The 22,347-nt window shown below is 36.3% G+C and overlaps 1 protein-coding gene across 4 annotated transcripts in view; it reads left to right on the top strand.

Moving 5' to 3' along the window:
• ptprua (protein tyrosine phosphatase receptor type Ua) overlaps positions 1-22,347 on the top strand; it is a 354,316-nt gene that overhangs the window by 174,462 nt on the left and 157,507 nt on the right. For all 4 annotated transcript variants that reach the window (XM_073812654.1, XM_073812653.1, XM_065290946.2 and 1 more), the window contains exons 5-6: positions 4,852-4,967; positions 17,743-17,920. In XM_073812654.1, coding sequence (XP_073668755.1) covers positions 4,852-4,967; positions 17,743-17,920 — 294 coding nt within the window. The remainder of the gene's footprint in view (positions 1-4,851; positions 4,968-17,742; positions 17,921-22,347) is intronic.

The raw sequence follows: 22,347 nt of genomic DNA, 5'->3' as shown, positions 1-22,347 counted from the left end.
CCGACCCAAAATGACCTCACTAACTTTTCACCCGAAACAGACATGCAAAAAATGGGTTTAGGTGTGATATTATACTTTTATAAAGAAATTAATGTTGTGTAATTACATTTTTAGAATATATTAGGCTTAATATAAGGTTTGTTCTCTAAAAATAATTTATTTGTTACAAACAAAAGATAAAGAATTTACAAACGTGCAGAGAGCAGAAGCGTTTCAGCACTCGGACAGTGCCATGTTTTTTTTGTTTTTTTTGTTTTTTTTAAAGCATTACCTACACTCACCATATCCACAGGTACAGAGTCATTATATACAATAAATCCACGGGGTAGCATTTAAAAAAACATTAAAAAATAGATGCATTTGTTTAAAGCAAAGCATTTATTTACTTACCAGGGTAGCTACAGATGAAGCAGCTCTTTACGTCTCCTAACGTCTCATAATTGGTCATCATTTATGTCTAAGAGACTCAATAATAATCTTTTACATTTGAATCCTTTTTCATATTTAAAAACTGTTTTGTGCTGCTGCGCATCCATGTATGTTATAAGCAAACCCACATTGTCATCCCGTTAATACTGTATGCGCATATTATTAACACGCTCTTTACTCTAGCAAAAAACACTCGCGTCGACCACTGCGCCAGTTGTATAATAGAGTCCAAAGTCTCTCATGAGCTAGGGGACGAATGTCCAGGGAGTTCAGAATTTCTGTGGCATCAGCGAAAGGTGCGTCTTTTCTGGGTCATGGTGCTGCGTTCCCATGTCTTCAAAAGACGCAAGGCGGAGAAAGTGCACCCGGATGAGGCCACGGAGATGGGTAGGCACGGATAGTAATGAAATTTAAACCCAAAATACACGTAATAACCTACGTGTGTCAAAAATAATTTCCTAAAATATTCATAAGTAATGTATAAATTGTGCAAAATATTTTTACTTAAAAAAATCTCCCTCTTGCCAATAGGGGGTGCTGCGGGTGCTGCAGCAATGCAAATTAACCTACTGCCAGCCACACAATCTTGCAAGCGTTTTTGGCAAAGGACTTGATGCACACACACAAGATAGTTTGGGTCTTCTACGATCTGTTAAGCAAAATCCCAATCATTTTAAAATACCCGATATCTCTACACTGAACCCAGTAATTTAGCATCTGTTTTTTTCAATTAAAAACTGTAATTCATCATCTTTGTAACTATGATATAAGTGTCCTTGTGGGCAATAAAAAACAACACGAATACAAAGAGCACACATTTGAAAAACTTGATGTGTGTGTTTGGGACTAGATTTTGAAAAGATTTCTCATTATCCGTCTTGTGGCTGCTCTCATTTGGCCCATGTCTGACTATGGGATTTGACCACGAGACTGTAGGCAGTGACTCAGATCAGCAGTTAGACTCTGAATGTTAGTGGTATGGGGACAGATACAGCATTGTGTTTACCCAGAATCCTGTGCTCTTGCCAGTGGCAGCTCTGTGAGGGTTTTGCTCAGATGCTGAACTGAAGCAACATTATGCCGGAGGACTTGGAAGCAAAACAGAGAAACTAATCTGTCCTACATTTCTACTAGAGAAATTACAAAATCTATTAGTTGCCTAGTCTGTCTAAAGTCCTTTTTAATTCTGCTATCGTTCAGACACCAGCGTATATTTCCAGTACAATAATATTGCTAAATATGGATGACAGAAGAGTAAAACTAAACACATCTTAACCCCCTCCTATTATTTTGGGCGTCAAAACTACTTTGACATCTCTGAAAAATAAAGCTGATTTTATTTTTAAATCTTTAAACCAACTTTTTCACTTTTCCTTGATACTTTTGACTCGAAGTTACTTTAATAAAAGTGTCTGCCAAGTATGTACAAGTAGGGGAGAATTGGGGCGAAAGTAACCTGGGATGAAAATAACAAAGCGGTTTTTCTCCGAGCCCTGATAACATTTGCATCAGCATCTTTAGCACGTAACCCTTGACAGAGCTGATAATATCATGTTATTTTCTCAACGTTTTGCACGTCCGGAAAGCTGTTTTTAACCATGATAAGTAAATTCCTAAAGCGGTCACTTTTTTCTTATAACGCTTTGTGTTTCTGGTTTCATGTGTTAAAATACTGATCAATCTACAGGTTATTTAGTGACTTAATACATCCTGAAGTTTGACCTCTCTGAGTTTTTCAAAATAAAAGTAAATCGAGTTTAAATGTCAGGGGTTCCTGTCGGGACGAAAGTAACACTTATTACTTTTGACCTGCTGCTAATAATGTTGCATTATGTTGAAAATGTATATTATTCTAATTTGATTAAATTTAATTTTATATAATTTAATAGTGTTCCTACTGTTAAATAGATGTTTTTTTCTTACCAATTCAAGTTTGTACTGTCAGGTTTCTTTTCAAACATAAAACATTTTGAAACTGAAATTTAAATAAAAAATGTCAAGGTCATAGTCATTTAGATTTACAAAAAACAAGTGTAACACAAAAACTTTTTTGTGTGTTACTTTTGAACCACCTGTGTGTAACCTTCATCCCATCTGACAGGGTCAAAAACAATGCGCTACTAATGTTTAAAGTGAAATTATACTGAAGTCGTTTTACATTTGATTAAAATTCCACTTGGTATTGATAATAAACAACACTTGTTAGTTATTGACCACAGCAAAAATATATCTGTCCAAAACAATATCTTTTAAATTACATTTTAAATTACTGAAAATTATACTTTCGCCCCTTTTTTTCCCCTACACGCAGTGTTCCTGTAAAACGGATCTAATGAGTATTTGTTACTATTCATTTATTTCTTAAATAAAATGAATGTTATATATTTTCATTATTAATTTAATTTTTTTACTAAATATACACTAAATTTGTGTGCTATAAAAGAAATACATTTTCATAAAAATGAATCTATTAAATAAACAATTTATGCATATAAAAATAAAAAAGTAATGTTTTTCCCTACAATTCTATTTTAAATTTAAAGTTATATTAAACTATTTGAGGTCAATTTGATCAGCAAGATGTGCAATAACAGCCAATATAAAAATGAAAACTATGAAATAAAAGAGTTTTAACTTTTTGTCACTATTTTTAGATGAGGAACCTTTTAAAAAAATGCATTTGCTGCTTCTTTTTATCACTTGTGCTATTTAAAACTATTTAAATGTCCTTATATTACTAATATCTAAACTCTGTCTGGGACACTGCCGCTTAATAATTTGGTGCTGAAATGTTTGCGGCACATCTGCTTCTGAGCTGCTCACACATGCAGGTTGAGGTCTGTAACCTGTTAATTTATTCCCGCTATTGATAAGTTATCGCAGTTCACGTATGCATTGTATGAAATCGAACTTAGCCGTTATGTGTCTGAAACTGCAGGATGTAGCATCTATGTATTTATAAATCTACTGTATGGTCCAAGTGGTGTGAAAGTGTGAAGGCAGGGACTAATCTGCATATTCATATTTTTCGTCCGAGCTGTGAAAGTAAAATTGTTTTAAAATGTTCACATAAATCAAAAGCCAAGCTAATATAAAAATATGCAATAAATAAATATTAAAATAGAGTATATTTATAGAATATGCTTTGGCGGGGAACTCAAGGACTCTGTGCGGGCAACCTAGCCCCCGCGGGCACCGTGTTGGAGACCACTGCCTTAGAGAAACAGTATAACTGCATTTTGCTTCTAGACTTAATAGTCATCCTTAAAATCTGCTTCACATTTACATGTTCAATAAAAGCCGGTGCATTAGCTGCATTTACTTTTATAGCATCAAAAATGTCAGGTTAACCGCTTAAATATCATTTCAATTATAATTAAACTAATAAATAGCGTACAGCTTCACCCACAGTGCGCTCGGGTCGAACAGAGATCGCATTGTGTCTATTCACATCTGGCTTTCATTATAGACACCCCGCTGTCAGTAAACCATCATTAAACCGGTTGTGTGCCACTTATTAGCAGCATGTTAATGGCTGATGCTATTGTACTGTAGATGAGAGCTGACCACTCGCAAGATGTATTGTATCAAAGCCAACATAGTGCTCGTGGAGAGATCTTTAAGTAATCGCTATAGGATTTTCTGTATGTGCTTTGAGAGCTTTAATCATTGTCATTACATCTGTTAAAGCTCTCATCTGTATTGCGGATATACGTTTTTTTTTTTTTTTTTGCATTGGGTGTGAAACAGGACTTCACTCGAACTCTTTCAGACAGAAATTAACCATAAACAGCATTTGTGTTTTTTTAAGGAAGCGTTGAGAACAAGTGAAGAAGAATTTTCCTATGGCACAAATACACTTTATAGTGTGTAATGATTTGATCCTGAGCTGGAAGTCAAACCAAAATGTCTCTTTGGAGGACATTTAAATATCCGAAGTTTAAAATCAAAAAGTGAACAAATTATTCACATGATGACTGAATCAAATTTGGATTATTTTTGCCTATCCGAAATTCCGGGGTATGTATCCTACAGGAGAGACAGAACGGGTGCCAAAGGGGGAGGGGTTTGACTGACCTAATCCAGGTGTGCCTGACCTCAGTAGTCACAACAACAATAATCAGACACACCTGGATTAATCAGTTTGTCCAATAATGGCAGACATGAAACAAGGAGCTGGCTGAAGTTTAGGAAGTAGTGCAGCTGGGCATAAACCCTATTGGTTAAAAGAGAAAATAGATTTGATTAAAAACAACAAAAAGGACAAAGGACAGCATGTACTGTAAATACATGAATGCAATATAATACAAAAACAGATACCCAAAAAGCTTCCTAATGATTGGGTGCTATGTAATATGGTAATCTCATGTTAAAAAAATGTACTATATGTAATACAGTTTTCTGTTTTGCTGTTTTGTGCAGATAAAGTGCCTCATTTCTCCAGGCTGGGTGATGTGGAGGTGAATGCAGGGCAGAACGCCACATTTCAATGTGTGGCAACCGGACGTTCGGTGAAGTCGGACCCCTTCATGATGGAGGTGAGCGTATGAGAGAATCGAAATGCTGATAAGAACCTACTGTGTAATGAGAGCATTATGGCTGTATTTATATGAATCTTAGAAACAAGTGACCTTGGAAAAACCTATTAAAAATATTCAATGCACTTTTGTTTCCAATTAAACAGCACGGTTTTAATTTTCTGGTCCTGTTTAAGATATAGATGATATATTGTTTAAACACTTTCTCGTGGCTCATAATATTAGCACTGTTATACACATTTTACTGAATCTTTGTAAAAAATGTACAGAGCAAATCATAAGCACGTACAGTTTTCAGTTAACTCAAGGATAGTGTAAGAAAAGCAATCTCTTCTGTATAGGGTTTTCGGAGATTAACACTTCATTTTCATTGATTTAGATTTTCATCAAATTCAATAACTGTAGCTTCATTTCTTAATACGCTGCCTGGTGCTCTTTCATTATGGATGTAGACCTTCTCAATAATGTTCGGTGTGAAATAACAGCGGGTGGATCAGGGCTACTGGCATACCATTCAATATTTAAAAAAAGAAAGTAAATCAATATATGAGGTCTGATCAGAGTCTGCACAATACAACCATTAAAGTGGCACCATCACGTTTCATTTTCACCTTTTTCTTTTTTTAAGGGCAGATTGGCTAAACATGGCAAATTAGCACAAAAGCACAGATGGGAGTGGTAATATCTGCAGGTTATTTACTTAAAAGGCGCAAATTAACTAATACAGACGCAACAACTGATTTCCATAATGACCAACACAATCTACTAAGAGCAATGCAAATTAGTTAAATAATGGCGCAAATACCAGTAAAAGCACATGCGCAAACATTAGTAAATCACGTTGTGTGAATCATTTAAATAATCTCCTCCCATAAATGTTGCGTCTGAAAGGAAAACTCCTAGAAATGCATATGCAATAAGGTCAGTCTCAAAAATAACTAGAACACACCATTTCAGTGCTAATTATACATTGCGTGTCTTTAGTAAATCCTGACCAAAATGATGGTTTGTGCTGTTGGTTAATCTGCCCTAATTCTTGCTTACCTCAGTGGGATTCATGATACTAGGCTTGTTCGACTTCATGCGGCGCCGCAAGAATCGACAGCCGAATGACGTCAAAGTACCGCAAGAGTGATTTGCAGAATCATACGGAGGAGTTTGCTTTTAAATTTTTAATTTGACGTCATCCAGCTGTCGGTTCTTGCAAAAGTCTACTGGTAACATGACCAGATCACATGACCCTTAATAACAACCACATCCCTTGCATATAAGATTCCAGTCACATCCACATCAGTACACTCTTATGCAGGGTTCACACCAGACGCGGTAGAGGCGGCAAGCGCGAGTGATTTACATGTTAAGTCAATGCAAAGACAAAATTAGGCATCCTGCGGGAAACACACAAGTTGAAAAATCTGAACTTTGGCGGATTTCCGCGCCGCGTTAACCAATCAGGACCTTGCTGTAGTAGTGACGTGATTACAGGAAGCGAGTGGAGTCTGGGCGGAGTCTCAGAAGCCCCTCCCATGATGCAAATTTCTGCATGAATGTCTTGAATGACTACAATTTCATGCGCAGCTTTCACGAGCAAATGAAGCGAGTAAACTCAAATGTTCAAGCGTCCAACTACACGTGAATAGCGCATTTTTGCCGCCTGTACCGCTGTTGGTGAGCATTAGAACACGTGTGTTAAAAACAACACAATAGGGACAGGGATTAGTTTAAGCCAGGACTAGGCCTTAGTTTAATTAGGAAATATAACTAGTTTTAACAAACATGCCTTACTAAAAACATTACTTTTGTGCATTTAAAGGCAAAGCAAAGTGCACTGATGTATTTTGCTACCCAGTCTCACAAGGTTTCCTGATATAGTATTTTTTTATTCTTTTTTCGTGATATTGTCACAAATTTCCACGTTTTTCATGATCGTATAACGAATTCCTGTTTTTGTGTGATTATCACGTATTGGTTACTCAACTGCTTTTTCCTATTTTTAAACCATTGTCGCTTCGGTTAGGGTTGGATTTGGTGCTTGCATTAGAAAGTCACTTTATATATTGGTTTATACTATTTTTTCTGATTTATTTTTTATATGTCGCCTGGCGTTAGGGTTAGAGTTGGGTTTGGGTAGGAATGTCATTTTATGTAAATCTAACCCTAAACCGAAGCGACAATGGTAAGAAAATAGTACAAAACAGTTGAGTAACCAATACGTGATAATCACACGAAAACAGGAATTCGTTATACGATCACGAAAAAACACGGAAAGTCGTGATAATATCACGAAAAAAGAATCAAAAAAATACGTGACTATATAACACATTTTGTGAGACTGGGCTGTATTTTAAGATATGTCACTGCAAGTTGTTTTGTACAGCTCTTATATTTATTTTAGTCTAGGACTAGTCTAATCCCTGTCTGAAACCACCCCAATAATAGGGCTGGGTATTGATTCAGATGTTCCAGATCGATTCAATTTCGATTCACAAGCTATCAAATCGATTCGATTCCGATTCTCGGTTAAATTTTCGATTCTGGTTCTCAGGTAGGTTTTTATACTCGATTCTCGATTCAACTCAATGAATATAGATATAATACACATACTATATTAATAAAAAAAGAACAGTGAACAGCAGTTTACAAGTGGGTAATTAATAAAAAGAAATTAAAAGCCACAACACGTCTTGCTTGCAAAATCTAAAATGCTTCCATTCCTCCGTTCAATGTTTGCGGAAATAAATATGAAAAAAAAATCGATTCTGCTCTTTGAGAATCGATTTTTAATCAACCACGTTTTAAAAATCGATTAATCGAAAACTCGATTTTTTTGCCCATCCCTACCCAATAAGTGTTAGTTTAGGGACAACACACTTAATGCGTTGTCCCAGAATCCACACATCTCTGTGTTGTTATTGGAACAACACATTTTGTGTTACTTTTAACACAACTTATGTTTTATTTTAACTAAGGGTGTCACGATTTCGATTTTAAAATGAAATCGATCGAAATTAAGTCACAACCTTGAACGTCGAATTAAAAAAATGGGATCGTCGATGCTGCCACGCCCCCATGTCACGTTCGGTCGGCTTGCCAAGTGGGGGAAAAAAACTGGTGCATTTTAAAACATCATTTCAGCGGAACGCAATTTATATTTTAAACACAAGGGATGTATTGCTACGACTCTTTGAAATGCATATCATAAACAGGATTATTTACTACCTAGTGATCTGCCTTCGGACAGATCGCAGCTCTCTGCACGTAAGTTACGCGAGAGTGAGAGAGGATTTTTGTGTAGCGGGTTATATTTGAAACAAAAGGGATAGTTTGCCTCAGCTCGCATGAAACGCATAAAACTGAACAAATACGTAAGGATTACCACTTTAGTTTATGTTTAGACTTCGAACAGATGACATGTGAGACAAAGAGAAGCGCAGCTGCTTATGACGCGCTGGATTTATTTCAGATGCTAGGAGTCCAAGACGCGATCATTAAGTCCATGTGCGTGCAAGAAGGAATCCTTTCTCTACAAGCTCTCTCGCGTAAAGTGAAGCCCACAAACCCCTATGCAAGGAAAAGCATGCAATGTGCATGATAATGTGAAACTATAATAATAATAATAAATAATAATGTCATAGCAATAATGTCAAAAATCGAGAATCAAATCGTGACCTTAGAATCGAAAATGTAATGAAATCGAGGATTTTGAGAATCGTGACACTCCTAATTTTAACACAAAATGACACATGGTGTGGTTTCCCAGACAGGGATTAGACTAATCCTAGACTAAAATAAATGTAAAAGCTGTCCAAACTGAAAACAGCTTGCACCAAGATATCTTAAAATACATCAGTGCCCTTTGTTTTAAAATTATCACAAGTAATGTTTTAGTAAGGCATGTTCCTTTTAAAACTAAGGCCTAGTCCTGGCTTAAACTAATCCCTGTCCGGTAAAACCACCCCATAATGTGTTAAAATAACAAAATGAAGACATGCTTTGATTGAGTGTACAACAAATTGCAAACTGTCTGTGTTAACTACTCCAATGTCATTTATTTTTTATTTTTTGTAAATGTCAACAGAAACACAAGGGGAATATTTAGCCATTTTATCACAATCATTTTTAATGCCTCATGCTATAAATGTCATGCTTTAAAACTGTATCAAGTTAAAACAAGTAGTTTTGTTTTTTCATTAACAGACCAGCAAAGCTACAGTACAGCCATAAAGACTAAACTAATCACTAATCTCTCACCCTCATGTCGTTCCGCACCTGTAACATCGTCGTTCATCTTTGGAACACAAATGAGAATATTTTTGATGAAATCCCAGAGCTTTCTGACCCCTCGATTGACCGGAATGCAACTGCCACTTTAAAGGCCAAGAAAGGCAGTAAAGACATTGTTGAAATAGTCCATGTGCATGCAGTGGTTCAATCTTGAAGTGACGAGAATACTTTCTGTGCTCCAAAAAGCAAACTTCATTCCATATTTTCTTCTCTTCCATGTCCGTGAACAGTGATGGGCAGTAACGCTTTATAAGTAACGCGTTACTGTAATCCGATTACTTTTTTAAAGTAACGAGTAAAGTAAGGGATTACAATTGCAAAAACAGTAATTAGATTACTGTTACTACCCCGTAAGCAGACTGCGTTATTTAACCTTGATTTTTTATTTTTTTTAACCTTGATTTTGTTTCGTGAGACTCGTGTCGTGAGTCGAGTGACAATGACGTATGAGCGCTGCGCCCGTGCCGTCAGTCAGTGTAGTGATGATTGTGAACTCTTAAATCCTGTATCAAGCACCAAACATGTGTCATAAACGGCACCACTTGCGTCAACATAGACATAATTAATGCCTAGAGGGGTCATTGAGTGATTTGGCCGTTGCTGGAATATATATTGTGCTGTTCGAACTGTACTGCTCTTATTTACTTGGGGTATGTGTTTATAGCATGCTTATGCCTGGACCAATGTGGAGGCACTGTCAATTCATATCCATGCATTGTTGTCAGCGCTACACGCATGCACCATGATGCTCTCATGAACTGACAAGGAAGAATAGAAAACGTGGAGTAAAGTTTTTTGGCGCACAAAAAGTCTTCTCGTTGCTTCATGCAACTACATATGACAAAATACGTTTACTGCACATAACATTAATAGCCTTTATTACAATTTATAGTATTGCATGACACATAATAAACACTCTTCATCTTCACAAGTCAAAGGAAAAGCGATACATTACTTGTCAGGTAAATCTTCCAGCAAAACTTTTTTTGCTGTTGACATCCACTCACACGCTTGCCAGCCTTGCCTCATGTTTGTTTCAATGGCAGTAAGTAGTTCAGGCACTATTCAGTGTATAATCTCTCTCTTCAGGCACTGGCATCACTGACCGGTCCTCAGTTCGTAAAGCTTACACATCTTAAAACATTTTCAGGGTAACAGAAGTTTGCCATAGGCTCTTTTGAGTTCTTAACATTGAATGTGAGTCCTGGATGTGAGGCTTTAGTTACAGCACTTTTTCTTTTCTTATCATGCACTTATTCTTATTGTACAACCCCAAAACAGAAAAAGTTGGGACACAGTTGAAATTGTGAGTAAAAAAGGAATGGACTAATTTACAAATCTCATAAACTTATATTTTATTCACAGTAGAATATAGATAACATATAAAATGTTGAAAGTAAGAAATTTTGAAAAGTCATGCCAAATATTGGCTCATTTTGGATTTCATGAGAGCTACACATTCCAAAAAAAGTTGGGACAGGTAGCAATAAGAGGCCAGAAAAGTTAAATGTACATATAAGGAACAGTTGAAAGACCAATTTGCAACTTATTAGGTCAATTGGCAACATGATTGGGTATAAAAAGAGCCTCTCAGAGTGGCAGTGTCTCTCAGAGGTCAAGATGGGCAGAGAATCACCAATTCCCCAAATGCTGCAGCGAAAAATAGTTTTCTGAGTTTCTCAGAGAAAAATTGCAATGAGATTGAAGTTATCATCATCTACAGTGCATAATATCATCCAAAGATTCAGAGAATCTGGAACAATCTCTGTGCGTAAGGGTCAAGACCGGAAAACCATACTGGATGCCCGTGATCTTCGGGCTCTTAGACGGCACTGCATCACATATAGGAATGCTACTGTAATGGAAATCATAACATGGGCTCAGGAATACTTCCAGAAAACATTGTCAGTGAACACAATCCACCGTGTCATTCGCTATTGCCAGCTAAAACTCTGTAGGTCAAAAAAGAAGCCATATCTAAACATGATCCAGAAGCGCAGGCGTTTTCCCTGGGCGAGGCTCATTTAAAATGGACTTTGGTAAAGTGAAAAACTGTTCTGTGGTCCAACGAATCAAAATTTGAAGTTCTTTTTGAAAAACTGGGATGCCATTTCATCCGGACTAAAGAGGACAATGACAACCCAAGTTGTTATTAGCGCTCATTTCAGAAGCCTGCATCTCTGATGGTTTGGGGTTGCATGAGTGCGTGTGGCATGGTCAGCTTACACATCTGGAAAGGCACCATCAATGCTGAAAGGTTTATCCAAGTTCTAGATACATATGATCCCATTCAGACGTCGTCTCTTTCAGGGAAGACCTTGCATTTTCCAACATGACAATGCCAGACCACATAGTGCATCAATTACAACATCAAGACTGCATAGAAGAAGGATCTGAGTACTGAAATGGCCAGCCTGCAGTCCAGATCTTTCACCCAAAGAAAAGATTTGGTGCATCATAAAGCGAAAGATGCGACAAAGAAGACCTAAGACAGTTGAGCAACTAGAAGTCTGTATTAGACAAGAATAGGACAACATTCCCATTCCTAAACATTGGTCCTCCTCCAGCTGTTCCTTTATATGCACATTTAACTTTTCTGGCCTCTTATTGCTACCTGTCCCAACTTTTTTTGGAATGTGTAGCTCTCATCAAATCATAAATAAGCCAATATTTGGCATGACATTTCAAAATATCTTACTTTCAACATTTGATATGTTATCTATATACTACTGTGAATAAAATATAAGTTTATGAGATTTGTAAATTATTCCATTCCTTTTTTACTCACAATTTCTACTGTGTCCCAACTTTTTCTGTTTTGGGGTTGTATGTAAATCTTGGTTGTATAAGTGTCTCTTAGGAGAGCAGAAGTTGTGAGCTAAAACTTTCAGTGGTGCGCTGTCTTAGAGCGTGAAGGATTTAAAACACACAGTTAGCAGCTCTTAAAAAAAGAAAAATTACATTTTTATATATTATATAAGTGTTAACAGTTGTTAACACCATACTTTAACAAGCACACACAAGTTTGTACTTTTTTAAGTTTTTTATTACATAATTTTCACTACGTAATGAAATATTTATTGCTTTTTCTACAATTTTGGATGATGTTAATGAGAATTATGGACTAAGAGTTCTCCTCTGGCTATTCCACACACACACCCAAGCATGCACTTTAATTCATGTACTTCAGGTAGTTGATGTCTTTGTTAAATCCTCACCACAGGCAAATGCTTCCCATTTTTTTCTTATATCAGTTACTCTTAATAACCATTCTATGTGATTTCATGATAAATAGTACACTTTCTCCTTGTGTGAGCACATTTGTTATGATACATACAACAACATTGAGATTGCACACATATGCCTGTACAACATTACTAGCTGCAGTTAGATATTTGAGTTGGCTGCAGACAACAGGATGTTGAATTGGAATTAAAAAGAATTACAATTGAATAAAGAAGAATTATATTTGTCCATCACAAGTTCTAGATGCTGGATTTAGTCGGACTTTCAATTAAATGTGGTAATTAATAATTTTTTATGACTTTATTATCCTGCTGGTAACACCAAAATAATAAATACAACTATGGCTACGTTCAAAATTGTTATATACCACAGATCCAACTTTAGATCTAGTTCATGTCCGTTTCCCAAAACGTTAACTCTGTTGTAAGTTGATCCACAATGCAGATACAAAGATGAATGAGAAAACAGCAGGCAGGAGTCGAATTAATGTACTAAAAAGTTTAACTTTGTTAATGGTCTTACTTCGTCGATGGATGGATTATCTTCATCTGCCCAGAAGCATATTTAGCAGGTACCAAACACAGACTGTTGAAATGTACTGTTCGTTAGCACTTTATTTTACAGTACATGTACATACCTTGTACAAATATGATAAATATGTTGTACTGACAGACAAATATGTGTTACTTACTTTTGTGTATCTATATGGTAATTAAATGGTATCATTACTGTACTTACCAGTGGGACATACTTGGTAGTTATAACTCTATGTCAGTGGTTCTCATACTTTTTAGCGTGCGGCCCCCTTTGTGTACGGTGCATTCCTCCGCGGCCCCCCCAAAAGAAATCTACGACAAAAAACAGTTCTAAAACTTCACATTTTAATTAAACAAAACATTAAATTATACAAATAAGTGCTGCCCTATTTTTTTTTTTTTAGGATTAATTTAACAGAATTCATGATAAATTAATGTATCTTATAAAATGTCATAAAACTGGGGCACCCCTGGCACCATCTCGCGGCCCCCCAGTTTGAGAACCACTGCTCTATGTAACTCTAGATAAGTACTGGTTATACAGATACATAGTTATAGTGTAGGTATAATGTAACCAACAAGAAACACTATTGTATTAAAAAATGAATGTACAATAATATTTGGTACTTACAGACAAGTGCAGGTTAATGACAGGTACTTATAGTGTAAAAGTACCTGTAATACTGTAACATAAAGTGCTACCAATTTGAACAATATTAAACAAGTTATGTAGAAAAGATAAACAAGATAGAATGACCTTAATAAAACTAGTAAAGAATAAAAAATTAAATGAAATACAACACAGATGTATGTCTATACCAGTGGCGAGGCTATATAAGGGACAGGGTGACCGCACTTATGTAAAACGTTATCTCTTTAATAATAAGCACTCTAAAAAACTTCTGATATTACTTAATATCTTAAAATAATTAAACAAAAATGAATCATTAAAACAATTATATAGAAAGTTTATCATTGGCATGTGTTTCTAAATCTTGCAAATGTTAACAATAAATAGTTTAAAATGGCTTGAAAGATTTTAAATACACAGATGCACACGCAAACTCGAATGAACATGATTTCGAAATACCACAGTCTTGGCAAGTATTCTCATAAAAAGAGTCAGTTATGTCTTAAAGTAAACGCAAACATTTCCGAAAGAAATCAGATGTGTGTGTGTATGGATCAGTGCTTACCCCGGATTTCCACCGACTGCGGAGCGGCTGCAGATCAGCTCCGCTGCATTATGTCTCTGCACTCGGCCGTCCGCCAATACCCACCAGTTCCGTTTTTGTTGCAGAGCGGCTGCGTGCTGAAGTGACGAGGACCCATGAGGTCTCGCAAATTCACGTGATGATCGCGCGATACCTAGTTCTGTCTCTGCCCATTATGTCGTTGAATTATGACGTTTTTACAAACCAGCCCAGATCACAACACAAGATGTCGCGTAGACAGAGCAGTAACGTTACATCAAATCCATCCAAAATTAAAAAAATAAGAAGGCTGCTAAAACATTTATTTATGATCTATCTTTAATGTATTTATTTGAAACTCCCACTGGCTCTGTTCCTGTCTATTATTTGTTGTTTCTGTATTAATGACTTTATTTGTGTGTGTTTGTAATGTTTGTATTGCAAAGATTTAATAAAAAACACGAGTTCTCGTGAATTCAGGTATGATCACGCGATAAAGTCATGGCTCCGCCCTGCGGAGCTGTCCGGCATCTGTCAAAAATAGAAGCTCTGCGTATTTGTGCCGGAGGGCTGCGGATGGCCGGAGCTGTGACGGATTCGGAGCGCAGTCAGTGGAAATACACACATTGACTTGAATGGAAACCGATTGACTCCGCCTCCGTTCTGCAGCGGATCCGCAGCCGTTCCGCAGTCGGTGGAAATCCGGGGTTAAAGTGGCAGTACCCTAAAAATCTGCTTATGTTTGTGTCATTATGTTAATTAAACAACAGAAGACAAAAGGAAAAATCACTTCTGTAAGTTTTAAAAAGATTAATTATTTATAGAAACAAGAAGACAGTGTTATTATTCATTTGTCTGTACATAGACCTCAGTTTATTTGTAACTTTGTTATTTGTTTCCACATGCTTATAATTTCATAATTTGTTCTTATTTTATTTCATCCAACTCCCTTTTATGCTGACCAAAAAAAACTTAATGTAATTAATTAAACCACTACTATATTGTAAAATGATGTAATTGGAGGGTGGGCATTGAGGTCCACCCTATTTTCCCAAGGTCCACTAATGTCTGGCCCCACCACTAGTCTATACTCTTCAGTTATTTCTCAAATAAACACAAATAGGTTACTTTAAAGACACTTAAATCATAAGATCTATCAATTTATATGTGACATTTTAAATAAATAAATATATAAAATAAATGAAGAGTTCAGAGACAAAACCCTCTACATGTAAGTCTGCAGTCAAGGAGATTTTCAGAGAGCGTAAACTTTTCACGGTCAAAATGCCTTTACAGAGTTATAAAACTTCCAGTTTAAATCACAGCTAAACTCCGGTTTTGAAATCCATCTCTGTCTAAAAATGTAAGTGAAGGTCTGGTATCATATGATGGCAGTGTTAGGACACAGATGCTTTAACTGCAGCGAGCATTTTGATCCTTGAGGCTTTGATCAAATCCTCATTGGTCTGAGATTCTCTTGGTTGTGTTCTCGCTGCAGTTTAAATAGAGCAAACAAATCTGCTGTGTTTTACCAGCAAAAAGTCTACTGAGGGCAAAGGGTTCAAAACATGTTAGTAAGTTTACGTTCCTGTTTAATTGATGTGTGTGTGTTTTTATGCTGGTGCACTGGTGTGGCCGTAAGCATCGAGACCGTTTCAGTGCAGTTGAGGAAACATCGAGAGTCTTTCAATGTTCAGTCATTAAACTGTTACACATTCAATAGCAGGATTATATGTCAAGAGGTGTTTACATAATATCAGGATTATTTCATCCAAAAATGAAACTTCTGTCACAATGTGCTATCATTTTTATTTTAAACCAGTGGCTGAAGTTTGAGGTTGTTTATTGTCATACAAAGAAAGTCCATATGCGGACACTGTACATCCGTTATACATCTGAAACAATGTGAGAAACTGGCTGTAATTAATCACATTATTCTTCACATTACTATTCATATCTCTTATGTGCATGCATTAAATATATGCCGCATGCACTCTAAAATGGCTGGGTTATTTTTGACCCATGTTGAGTAAATATTGGACCGAACACACAGCTGGGTTCAAAGTGACCCAATTGACGGGCCGCTATTGGGCCGCTACCCAAGTGTGTGTGTGTGTGTGTGTGTGTGTGTGTGTGTGTGTGTGTGTGTGTGTGTGTGTGTGTGTGTGTGTGTGTGTGTGTGTGTGTGTGTGTGTGTGTGTGTGTGTGAGGTGGCTTAATGAGTTTGAACAATGAAGGTAATCAAAGCAAAACAAATATATGCTGCTTTCTCATGTTTGCTTTGTGTTTTATGTTGCTCTCGATAAAAATGCAAATCAGGGCTTGACAACATTAGGCATGCATGCCATCATGTATGTGATGTTATACCAAAGGGCTGTTGAATGCTTTATTCCGATTGGTTGAGAAATATTCAACAGGTATGCATTACTTTTCAATAAAAGCACTCCTGTCCTGTCAGATGTCTTAATATAACCACCAGAGCAATGTTTGTTGTAACTGTGGTATAGGTGGAATAATTCATTTCATTTATTTATTTTTCTTTTCATGGTAATGCAACACAAAATGCCACAACAATAATCCAACAAACACAACAAAAATATATTCCATGACAAAAGAAGAACAGGAGTAGGATGAAGAGAAAAAATCTTATAAACTCCTACCCCATTCTTATATTAAGAAAGTTACAAATTAAATGGCCTCACCGACATAACAAAAAAATACCAACAGCAAAAAATTAACAAAATAACCCTGACCAGATTTAATCTGCTTTCAATTTTAACTACATTTTCTTTTTTAAATTTATTTATATTTAGTTTTTTATTATAAATTCTGCTTACACAGCACTAAACAATAAAAAACAATAATAACAATTTTGGCATCGAAAACGACTTCAAGACGACATCATTATTATTATAATTTTATCAATTTTCACATTCATCTTTATACAAATTAAGTAGCTTCTGTTTATACTTATATGTAAATTGAGTAATATTTGAACAACATTTTAAATCATTATCTAGGACACTGGTACTCAAAGTGGGGGCCGGCCACCCAGGGGGGCCTCGAGATGGTCCCAGGGGGGCCCCAGTTTTATGACATTTTAAAAAATATATTAATTTATCATAAACTCTGTGTAATTAAACCTAAAAAAATCTAGGAAATTCCATCTTTTCACACCAGAAACTGAAACACACATTTGTTTAAGGGTTGTCTAAAATTATTATTTCTTCTACTTGTCTCACTATTTGCATTTGCCGTAGTTTTAAAAAGATAAATTATTTATAGAATCAAGAAGACAGTGATATTAATTGAAAATTATGCACACCGTCTGCTTTGGATTGTGCGGCATTACCACCTTGGTTGTGCATTATTTTTTAATAATTCAACGGCCCATTGTCAATTATTTCTTACATTTACCAGTGTCAAAATTTGTTCATGTTCTGAAAATGTACTAGCCATAGTGAATTTGAAAATCAGACAAAATGAGTAAATATCATGCATCTCTTTTCCTTTTAGAGGCGGAATGGTGTTCTTATGTCACCGTACTCAGTGACATCATCGGTAGGTGAACGTCGATTGGTTGCATGGTTCCAGGTGGGTGGAGCTCACCGTGGAGAACAAGACCTTTACCGGTGCATTACTCAGTCCACGTACGGAGCCGCTGTGTCAAACTTTGCTGAACTCATCGTCAGAGGTACATCAAACCTGCCCGTTTGTTTAAATCTAAATCTTTATACTTAGAAACCAAACATTCACTATCATTACAGCATCACAGCACAAACATTTAGTTCAAGTTCAAGTCTGCTTTATTGACAATTCTTTCACATGTACAGTACATACATACAGAGAATTAAAATTGCCTTTCTCCCAGACCCTTGTTGCATACAGATAACACTAACAGTAGACCAATAAATACGGATAATAAAATACAATTTTAGATTTAAAATGTAGCAAAAAAAAAAAAACAGTTCTCAGGGCTCAAAATTTACTTTTTTAGTAGGTAGCACTGGTGCTCCCAAATTTTAAAGTTAAGAGCATCAGCAAAAATTTAGGAGCATCCATTGAAAATTATAGGAGCACCACAACTTCATCATCCTGAAGATTAAAAGACACTTGCCTTGTGCTTGGCCCTTTTTTTTTTTTTACAAGCGTGTATGCTTAAAACATGGTGCCCTATGAAACCATTAAGAGTGGACATGAAAATCTGACTTTTTCCATGTTGAAGTGCTATAATTGGGTCCGCTATGCTTTTATTAATCTAGAAAATGTGACAAAGATCAACCCAGTAACTCAGTTTTGGTAAACCATTCTCTGCAAGCATGTGAAAAAATAGCTCCTTGAAAATTCGGCTCCCTTGTGATGTCAGAAGGGGATAATACCGCCCCTTAATCTACGTCAATTTTAACATTTTATAATAAATTATCTGTATGGTATTTTGAGCTAGAACTTCACATAATGTACTCTGGGGACACCAAAGATTTCTTTGACATCTTAAATTTCCCCTTTAATGGTATTTTAAATGATTTATTTTAAATTTAGTTTTTATTTTCACAAATCCCATTTTTTTCTGTTTTGATTTTTCTTGATTCTGTATTTTCATTTTTTTAAATGGTTAATAACAGTTCACTTATCAAACAGTTTAATAAACTTAATCCATAAAATGTAATTATTTATATTTTCTAAAATAATCAAATAAAAACAAAACAAATTCATTTTCATGATAACATTGCATTTTTATCTTTTAAGTGCTGCATATCAAAACTTTGTTTAAACTAACAATGGAAGTACAAATCTTTTGAGGGTGATTATATAACTTAAGAAATAAAATTGTTATTATTTAAAAAGTAGATTAAACATATAGTTATATATAGTATATTTCTGTCAACTTCATTATGTTAAACTTACGTTCAACCTATTTTGATGGGATGTTAGTGTTTATAACACAGGTTTGTTGAATGCTGTATTCTGATTGGTTGAGAAATGTCCCACAGATGTTGATTATTTTTCTGTAAACCGCACATCTGACCTTTTACGGGGTGGTTTCCCGGGCAGAGATTAGCTTAAGCCAGGACTAGGTCTTAGTTTAATTAAGTAATATAACTAGTTTGAACAAACATGACTTACTAAAAACATTACTTGTGTGCATTTTGAGGCAAAACAAAGGGCACTGATGTATTTTAAGATATGTCAGTGCAAGTTGTTTTCAGTTAAGACAGCTCTTACATTTATTTTAGTCTAGGACTAGTCTAATCCCTGTCCGGGAAACTGCCCCTAAATGTCTTAAAGGGATAGTTCGGCCAAAAATGATATTAAACCCATGATTTACTCACCCCCAAGCTGTCCGAGTTGCATATGTCCATCTTTTTTCAGACAAACACATTTTTGGATATTTTAGAAAATGTTTTAGATCTTTCAGTTAATTAAATGTGAAGTTATGGGGTCCACGACCTTCAAGTCCAAAAAAGTGTGTCCATCCTTCACAAAATAAATCCAAACGACTCCAGGATGATAAACAAAGGTCTTCTGAGGGTAATCCGCGCGGTGGTGTTGTAGAAAAATCCATATTTAAAACTTTATTAACGAAAATAAATACCTTCCAGTAGCGCCGCCATCTTAGTCGCGTCCGCATTCAGGATGAGAGCTTACGCAGTTTACGGAGGTTTCTCTGCTGCTGCTCTGTGCCCCCGCCCTCCGAATTTGTCATACGTCACTAAGAAAAGTGCGTACACTACGCCAATACTCTCTCCTGAATACAGAGGAGTCTAAGATGGCGGCGCTACCGGAAGGTATTTATTTTTGTTTATAAAGTTTTAAATATGGATATTTTCACAACAACACTGCGCAGATTACCCTCAGAAGACCTTTGTTTATCATCCTGGAGCCGTTTGGATTTATTTTGGGAAGGATGGAGGCACTTTTTTTGGACTTGAAGGTCGTGGACCCCGTAACTTCACATTTAATCACCTGAAAGATCTAAAACATTTTCTAAAATATCCGAAAATGTGTTTGTCTGAAAAATGAAGGACATATGCAACTCGGACAGCTTGGGGGTGAGTAAATCATGGGTTTAATATCATTTTTGGCCGAACTATCCCTTTAAAAATAGGCACCAGAGCAATGTTTGTGGTAACAGTGGTATAAAATAAATAATTAACTCCGGTCCCATGGTGTAGCTCTGCTTTGCGTCGTGCTGCATTACCACCTTGGATGTGCATTTTTTTCCCATCGTCAATTATTTTTTACATATTTGACGATCACATTTCTTGATTGTTTAAGTGACTAAAATTATAAAAAGCCATACATATTTGAAATGATTTAAAAGACATACAATGCTTTAATTATTTGTGAGTTTAATTAAAAAGACTAAAGGGTTAAACAGGTTAGAAAGGAAATTATAACTGGAATTTGGCACTTTTTGAAGTGTGATTTCAACAGAAACATACATCACAGCTCTTAACCACCTCACAACTCAAATAGTAAGTCTGAAGAGGTTTATACGTTAGCGAAAAAAAATGAAATGAGTAGGAATTTTACCTTCAGTTTCTACTCTATTGTCAGCTTGCCTTGATGGTGCACAGAGCGTTCTGGAGACCTGAACATGACTTTCTGATTTACACTACATCATGTCCCCACCGAAAGATCTCATCAACACATGCCACATCCTGTAACCTCATTGACTAGTGCACTCAAACAGCCTGATTGTGCTCATATCCACCAACTGCACACACATATCTTATCACAAAAATAACAAAATTACCCATGCAATCAGTTATGCAAATGACCACATGCTGCCTCGGTTTGGGCCTCCCTGTAAGAGCCTCTTGTGCGGGTGATGTGATTATAAGAGAGAGTGAGTCATGGAGGTAATATCACAGACATTCAAAAAAAAAGAAAAGAAAACAAAGGGACTAATAACTGGTTTTGTTGAATGATGTGCCTTACAATAGTTCAGGTTTTTTTGGCTTCAAGTTATTTGTTGCTGGAGTGGGCCATACTTGCGTCAAAGCATGAAGTTTGAACATGCACACACACACACACACACACACACACACACACACACACGCACGTGCGCACGCACACACACACACACACACACACACACACACACAAAGAATCAGACATACACATAAAAACAGATTTTAATTTAAACTATTCCACTCAGGCAACTTTCTCTCCATCAAAATATCATTCTGGCATTTTCACATAATTCACAATGAGAATCGTAGATTTTAGGAGCAATCATTTTTTCAGTTCCAATTTCATTCAATAATTTCCTAATTTTTAACGCTTTTAAGTAGATATTCAATTCAATTCAATTCAATTTTATTTATATAGCGCTTTTCACAAAAGTCAATTGTTTCAAAGCAGCTTTACATAAATAGAAGCAGTGAAAAGCACAGAAAACGACAGATAGCACAACAGAATACATGATAGCATGAGCAGTTAAATTTGCTGCGGCTATGACTCAATATTATAATTGCACGTATTACTAAAGCAACGTATAGAAGAGGAAGCTAGGTAAAGCCCAAAAAGGCTGCCTCCCCGGGGTGAAAAACCCCCTAGGAGAAAAAAAACCCCCGGGCTTTTATCCGAGGAAAAATAAGTCCTAGGAGGGAAAAACCCTTGGGAGAACGGAAATGGAGATTAAGCGGTTCTGCCGGTGATCGTTGGTCAGGTATCAGCTGGGCATAACGTTGAAGGACAGCCAGTAGATCAGAGGTGTGCCGACTTTCACATCTACCGGGACTGGGTCTGTTTGTCTCGTCCTCGGGTCGAGGACGAGACAGGGAGAGAAAAACAAAATCGTATTAGCGTAGCGGCCGTTCATATGTATTGAAGTGTCACACAGTGATGTGGTTTAACTCAGCTTAGTTCCAGACAGACTAAATATTGCGGCATAATTATGTTATCCACAGTTGAGGATTTAGCAAATTGGGGGCCCAATGCGAGGGTATATATGGTAAATAAGGGTCACCTTCCGATCTTTAAGAGAAAATGAAACCTGACGACCCGTTTGACTAAGGCCTAAAGCCCCACTGTCGTCGTTAATGCAGGTTCAGTGGCAAACGGGTCTGTATGGCATACTATTCATAAGACTTACGATAGCGCCAAAATCGCAAC

The sequence above is a fragment of the Paramisgurnus dabryanus genome, chromosome 19 (assembly GCF_030506205.2).
Source record: "Paramisgurnus dabryanus chromosome 19, PD_genome_1.1, whole genome shotgun sequence".
In the NCBI taxonomy this organism is placed as follows: domain Eukaryota; kingdom Metazoa; phylum Chordata; class Actinopteri; order Cypriniformes; family Cobitidae; genus Paramisgurnus; species Paramisgurnus dabryanus.
This window is presented reverse-complemented; position numbering and strand designations above follow the sequence as displayed.